We start from the raw sequence: 7855 nt of genomic DNA on the forward strand, positions 1-7855 counted from the left end.
TATTGAAATAGCTGGATCTGCTGCATTCATTTGATATGTATCTGCAAAGTTTTCTAGGAAAAGTTAAGGTTTATCTTGACTTTGTGTTTTTAAACAACCTGTTCAGATGTTTTAAGATGCACCTTTGGAGTAGTTGAGACTTGAACCTAGGCCTTCTGGCTCAAAGATAGGAAAACTTAACACTGTGCCACAAGAGCCCCTTTCTAGGGTATCCCCTTACCAGTGTAGGTAAATTCCTAACAGGTGATCCATCTTAATTACTATCAAAGAACCTCTCTGAATAATTTACTTTTACAAGTATGGATTTTTATTCCTGCAGATTTTAAATGTTGGACAATTTAAAAAAATAATGTTGTAAGAAATATTAAGGAAATGAAGAAAAAATTAAACTTGGTCTTAATCACATCTTTCTTTCCCTCCTTATTGCACTTCCACTACATTATTTTACTATGAATTAAATGTTATAACTGACATACTAGCTCATCTCAATTCAGTAATGATTCTTCATTCTAATTGGTTAAGGGGATACACAGTTGTTTGCCCTGTTCACCACCTGGCAGATTTTCTGTAGCAGGTTCACCACTAAACTGGCTTCCTATAAAGTGCAAAACCCCATTAAAAATCTGAGAGTCTGGCAGAGGTCATTCACTGCTGAGAGCAAATTTCTACCCATGCAAAGGCTGGAGTAGGGTATCTCGAAGCTATGAATGAGAAGAGTAATAGGGTTTTCTAGGATCTTAGTGAAGGGGGCGATCAACAGAATATGTCTTTAATCAAATAAGATGAAAGATTGTGAAACAGAGGAATGACTGTGAATGAAGATGAACTCGAATAAATGAATTACTGTCAAATCAATTACAGAAAGAGAGGGAAAGTCCGTTTTGATTTAGAGAAAAAAAGTGACAAATGTAAACTTTTTTTTTGAAAACTGGCAATTTTAGAATTTCTCAAAAGGTAGGCATTAACAATTATTACATTGTTGGAGTGAGGTACTGCAATTTAAACTGTTCACTTTCTTCGCCAAAGGGATTGATGGGCTATCATATTTAAAGTTTTAGCAAAGATTTCTAGCTCGGGTTGTGGATGAGGTTGTTGACTTGCTCACTGAGCTGGCTTGTTTTCATTCAGACGTTTTGTTACTATGCTAGGTAACGTCATCAGTGAGGCCTCTGATGAAACAATGTTGTTCTACTCCACTTGGAATTTATACTGTCCGGTCCATTATGGTGAGTATACAAACGCATACAGAACAAAACCGGAAATTACACTACTCACTATAATCAACCATACAGTATACATTCCAAGCGGAGTAGAACAACATTGCTTCATCAGAGGCTTCAATGATAATGATATCTAGCATGGCAACGAAACGTCTCAACGCAAACAAGCCAGCTCGATGAGCAAGTAAACAACCTCATTGTCTATCACATTGTTAATAAGGCACCTACAGTATTATTTGTTAGACCTTGTCTGACAAGCTTAATGGGCAAATGGTCTTCAATTTCAGTAAGTTATTTTCAAAAAAGTGAGAGAAGCAAAGGGTAATAAGATGCTATCCATGTGAAGCAGATGGTGAAGTGCCTAATTTTTTTGTATTCATTCATGAGATGTGGGCATCCCTGGTTGAGCCAGCACTCACTGCCCGTCTCTATTTGCCCTGGAGCTGAGCAGCTTGCTAGATCATTTCAGAGTGCAGTTAAAGGTCAACAATGGCAAGTTCTGAAGATTTTTAACTTATGATATCTCTCCTAATTTCTGAACTTTGCCAACCAATTTGCACATAAATGACAGTATTTTGTACATGTGATGTTTTTTTAAAACCACTTCCAGCCAATTTTCAAAGTAGATTTGATTTTTATCATTCTGAATCATTACTTAAAGGCCGTTTGATAGTTCTTTGCTTTCCAACATCTGAAAAAAGGTGATTACAAAATTTTGACAGTGATTTGCTGTATGATAGGCAGAAACCATTTGATCATAGTGTTTTTATTTCATGTCAAGGGTGTAAGTTGCTTCCTCCGATGGGTGAGAAATTTGGATGATGAACTTCACGCATTGATTGCTGGTAAGAGTAATAATATTTTTTTCAGCTGACTCCCTTACAAAGGTTTTCTCGATCCATTCTGCACGTGTCTGCATGATGAAGGTTTATACAATGCAATTTAAAAGTAAGGATAACAAACTAAAGCCCAAAAATGCTTTTCAATAGAATCCTTTTGAAAAATTATTTCAGTCAGTAGTATCTTAATTCTTTAAAGTCATGCTTATGCTGTCACAGTTTGAACATCACAATGTAACATGCACTCCTTTTGTGATATCTATTGTTAAGATTCAGTTGGGGATTGCTAATATTTAAAGAGAAATTCGAGCAACTTGTTTTAACTAGTGGAGCAACTTCACAAGATAGTATGTCTTTTAAAGAAAGCCTGTACTTTGCATATGAAACAAATTAAACATAGCAAGCAGAATTAAGATTATAGTGAGATAATACTCATGTGTTAGGCTCTTAGGTTTACTACTGACTTTGCAAATTAATTCTCCTATACATTATGACATTTTCTAGGTAGTCTAAGCAAAAGTAAATGGCTTTAAGTATGCTACTGTTCTCTGGACATTACTTGAATTCTCCTCTACTCCAGCTACGCACAAAGATAAACCTTTAATTTATTACCTCTTGACAATGGAAGCATCAGTCTTTGTTCTGGTTACTTTTCCAACATTTCCTAGCTAATCTAATGGCTACTTTTCTTAGCCTCAAGACTCTGTTGGACCACATTATTATCTTTCAATAGTTTCAAACTAGGCAATCTTTCAGTGCCTGTTCCCTCACAAAATTTAATTAGGTCTCAACACTATTCCACATGGGGAAGAATTAAGTTAGCATTTTGTGCTGCTTATTGGGTAGGCCTAGCTCACTAGCTCGTTTCCTTCCTGTCTGTCCGATGTAATGTTTGTGACAGTTGTTGCATGGTATTTTGTAAACCACGTTGGCTCTGCATGTTGTGGGAATGGAGTCTTCAATCCTTGTGAGTGTTTGTTGTGGCTATGGGCTTGTATGCTACCGTGATTCCTAGTGGTCTTAGGAGTCTTGTTGTCAGTTCCGACATGTTCTTGATGTAGGGCAGTGTGGCCAGTGTGTTAGGGCGTACTATGTCCTCTTGTTGTTGTCTGTTTAGTAGGTACCTGCGGATGAAGTTGCAGGGATATCCATTCATTCGTTCCTCGCTATTCCCACAATATGCAGAACCAACGTGGTTTACAAAATACCATGCAACAACTGTCACAAACATTACACCAGACAGACAGGAAGGAAACTAGCTATCAGAATACATGAACATCAGCTAGCAGCAAAACGGCACGACAAACTCTCCTTAATATCGGTACACTCAGACAATGAAGGCCATCAGTTTAACTGAGACAAGGTAACCATAGTAGCCCAAGCCAAACATAGACACGCATAGGAATTCCTAGAGGCATGGTTCTCCACCTGTAATGCAATCAACAAACATATAGAATTGGACCCCATATACAAACCGATACAGAACAAAACTGGAAATGACAGTACTCACCATAACAGACCAGACAATATAAATTCCGAGCGGAGTAGAATAACATCACTTCATCGGAGGCTCCACTGATGATGAAATGTTTGAATGACAACAAGCCAGCTCGGTGAGCGAGTCAGCAACCTGTACATTGCATCATTCAAATAATTTAGAGGCAACTATAATCATGAGTTACATAGAGTGCAACCTCAGATGTCAAGAGCTGAAGTTTTGCATTTTATCACTGTTTCCGTTTATAAAAATGTGTCAAGCATGTTCTTATTTTTATGCAGGTTTCTTAGCAGGAATGTCAATGATGTTTTACAAAAGCACAACCATCTCGATGTATCTGGCTTCTAAACTAGTGGAGGTAAAAACAAAAATTTTTGTTTTGTTTTTAGTATATATTGATGTTCCAATGTTTTCATATGTTGGCCATAGTATTTTGTTAGCTAGGTTTAGAAAATAAGATGACTACGTCTTTGTCTGTCTCTTTACCAAATGGGGAAAATATTCCTTTCATGTGTGACTCCGGGACAGTATAGAAGAAAAGTGAAAATGGTGAACTCATTCAGTATCAAGCCTAAACCCTCCTTAAGTTGCTCTTAGATTTTCAGAGGGATTCAGTCAGTTCACTTGCCTTTAACTAGGCAACTCACCTATTTCTCTCTCTTTCCCACTCGTCTCATCCCAAATTTTGATTCAACTGCCCCACTACTTTACCTGCTTCAAACATGATCTGCCTTCACCACATGGGATTGGCTCCCCTTCACCCTGTGGAGCTGATTCCTTCACCTGCACTAAACCCCCTTTCTTGTTTCTTCGCTCTCGCTCGTGCTCGTGCGCTCTCTATCACTTGCTCATGTTCGCTCACTCGCTTTCTTTCCCCCCCCCCCCCCCATTCTCACTCTCTGTCACCCCTCTAACCACCCAATTCTCATCCTTCACCAGTCCTGCAGGACCTGATTTCTGCTCTTCCTTCTGACCTACCCTAAGCAATGCATCACTTAACCTGCCACTGTCTCCGCTGACAACTTACCCCCTATCCAGCTGGTACCCTACACAGTTGCACCCTGTTTACTTGCATCCCACACAGTTGGCACCCTATCTCCCCTATCCTCCCGGCACCCTAACCCACTCTTAATCTTATGTATGCACTGTTTAACGGTAGCTGTCAAGATGGCTATCTTGGATTCTAGACCTTTTAAATTCCAGAAAACAGCAGCTGACTGCTGAAAAGGGAGCATGGTTTTCCTCCTCCCGACTATTCTAAGTTGAGAGTGAACTGTCCAAATGGTCATATGGCTCCACATTTCTGAAGGAGCCCTAATCACAATTTTGTGTTAGGATTGCAGAGCTCTCTCTTTTCATAAAAATGAATGCATGAAGTGGCAATTTGATAAATTGCTAGTCCTCAGAAAATCTGGCCCATTATTTTCCCACAGGTCTCCAATGTTTTCTGTTCTTTTCCATCCATAGAAGCAAGTGTGGAGCATGTTGCACCTTGAGATTGGCTACTATCGTAGTGAATAGTGGAGCAATTTTAAGCCTCAGCGCCATTTTACCACCTTCTCCCTAATTCCCTTGGAGACCAAAAATCTGATTATCTCATTCTTAACTAAACTTAATGATGGAGCATCAACCACAATATGTCAATAATATAACTTGTAAATAGCTGAGGTGGCAGCTCTGATCCTTGCAGCACTCCACTTTTTTAAATTCATCCACGGGATGTGAGGCACCACTGGCCAGGTCAGTAGTGGTCACCCATCCCTACCTTCCAGAAGGACAGTTAAGTGTTAACCACATTGCTGTGGGTCTGGAGCCACACACAGGCCAGACCAGGTAAGGATGGCAGTTTCTTTTCCCGAAAGAACATTAGTGAACTAGATGGGTTTTTCCAACAATCGATAATGTTTCATCGTCATCAATATACTCCCGATTCTAGACATTTATTGAACTCAAATTTTATCATCTGCCGTGGCAGGATTTGAACCAGGGTCCCCAGAACATTGCCAGGGTCTTGGTGTTGATAGTCCAGTGACAATACCACAAGACCATCGCGCCTCCCATATTCACCTGTCCAACTCGAGAATCCCTTATTCTTTATTCGTTCACAGGATGAGGGAGTTGCTGGCTAGGCAGCATTTATTGCCCATCCCTAATTGCCCAGAGGGCAGTTCAGAGTCAACCACATTGCCTTGGGTCTGGAGTTAAATGTAGACCGGACCACGTAAAGATGTCATTTTCCTTCCCTAAAGGACATTAGTGAACCACCGCCTCCTCTGACACCTCTTCCTGCCGGCGCCTTGATCATGACCCCACCCCTGACTACCAAAACATCATCTCCCAGACCATCCATAACCTCATCACCTCAGGTGACCTCTCACCCACAGCCTCCAACCTCATCGTTCCCCAACCCTGCACCGCCCGTTTCTATCTCCTTCCCAAAATCCACAAACCCGATTGCCCTGGCCGACCCATCGTCTCTGCCTGCTCTTGCCCCACTGAACTCATCTCCGCTTATCTCGACTCTATTTTTCCCCCCGGTCAAGGAACTCCCCACCTACATCTGGGACACCAACCATGCCCTCCACCTCCTCCAAGGCTTCCAATTCCCTGGCCCCCAACACCTCATCTTCACTATGGATGTCCAATCCCTGTACCCTATGCAGATGGCCTAAAAGCGCTCCGCTTCTTCCTCTTCTGCAGGCCCAACTAGTCCTCCTCCACCGACACCCTTATCTGCTTAACTGAACTCGTCCTTACCCTGAACAACTTCTCCTTCAACTCCTCCCACTTCCTACAAACTAAGTGGGTGGCCATGGGAACCCACATGAGTCCAAGCTATGCCTGCCTCTTTGTAGGATACGTGGAACAGTCCCTCTTCCGCAGCTACACTGGCCCTATCCACCACCTCTTCTGCTGCTACATCGATCACTGTATCGGCGCCGCCTCGTGCTCCCACGAGGAGCTCAAACATCAACTTTACTATCACCTTCCACCCCAACCTCAAGTTCACCTGGACTATCTCTGATACCCCTCTTTCCTTCCTGGACCCCTCTGTCTCCATCTCTGGTAACCACCTAGAAACTGATATCTATTTCAAGCCCACTGATTCCCACAGCTACCTAGACTACACCGCCTCTCACCCACCTTCCTGCAAAAATGCGATCCCCTACTCCCAATTCCTTTGCCTGTGCTGCATCTGCTCCCAGGATGAGGCGTTCCACTCCCGAACATCCCAGTATTTCAAGGACCGAACTTCCCCCCTTCAGTGGTTGAAAATGCCCTCGACCGCATCTCTTGCGTTTCCCACACTTCTGCCCTCACACCCCCTCCCCACAATAAAAAAAAAAGACAGAATCCCCCTTGTCTTCACGTATCACCCCAGTTAACCTCCGGATTCAACGTATCATTCTCCACTACTTCCGCCCCCTGCAATCTGACCTCACTACGAAGAATATATTTCCCTCCCCATCCTTATGGGGGACCACTCTCTCTACGACTACCTCGTCGGCTCCACACTCCCCAGTAGCCCCACCATCTCCGGCACCTTTCCCTGCAACCGCAGGAAGTGCTACAGCTACCCCTATACCTCCCCCCTCACCTCCATCTCCGGCCTCAAAAAAACCTTCCACATCAGACAGATGTTCACCTGCACGTCCGTTAATGTGGTCTGTTGTATCCGCTGTTCCCGATGTGGCCTCCTCTACATCAGTGAGACCAAGCGGAGGCTCGGAGACCGCTTTGTAGAGCACCTGCGCTGGGTTCACGACAAACGACAACACCTTCCAGTCGTGAATGACTTCAACTCTCCCTCCCACTCCCTGAGCGATATGTCCATCCTGGGCCTCCCCCAGTGTCACAACGACGCCACCCGGAAACTGGAGGAGCAGCACCTCATATTCTGCCTTGGGAGCCTACAACGCAATCAGCTCAATGTGGACTTTACTAGCTTCAGAATTTCCCCACCCCAGCCTCATCCCATGATCAACCTTCCCTCTCATCCCTGCCTCCTTGACCTGTCTGTCTTCTCTCCCACCTATCTGCTCCTCCCACCTCACTGACCAATCCCCACCACTACCTACCTGCACTCACCTATCATCATCCCACCTACCTTCCCCAGCCCGACACCCCCACATTTATTTCAGAGCCCCCTTCCCCTCCCCCATTTCTGAAGAAAGGTCCCAACTCAAAACGTCAGTTTTCCTGCTCTTCTGATGCTGCCTGGCCTGCTGTGTTCCTCCAGCTCCACACTGTGTTCCTCCAGCTCCACACTGTGTTCCTCCAGCTCCACACTGTGTTCC

General features: G+C 43.5%; 1 protein-coding gene across 1 annotated transcript in view; it reads left to right on the plus strand.

Moving 5' to 3' along the window:
- The window catches only part of LOC109913513 (transmembrane protein 135-like), a gene marked incomplete at its 5' end in the record, with an annotated part of 39726 nt that overhangs the window by 23924 nt on the left and 7947 nt on the right, over positions 1-7855 (plus strand). The window contains 2 exons of the mRNA XM_048592194.1: positions 2002-2065; positions 3839-3915. Coding sequence (XP_048448151.1) covers positions 2002-2065; positions 3839-3915 — 141 coding nt within the window. The remainder of the gene's footprint in view (positions 1-2001; positions 2066-3838; positions 3916-7855) is intronic.

The sequence above is a fragment of the Rhincodon typus genome, unplaced genomic scaffold (genome assembly GCF_021869965.1).
Source record: "Rhincodon typus isolate 14 unplaced genomic scaffold, sRhiTyp1.1 hic_rhity00000780, whole genome shotgun sequence".
NCBI lineage: Eukaryota > Metazoa > Chordata > Chondrichthyes > Orectolobiformes > Rhincodontidae > Rhincodon > Rhincodon typus.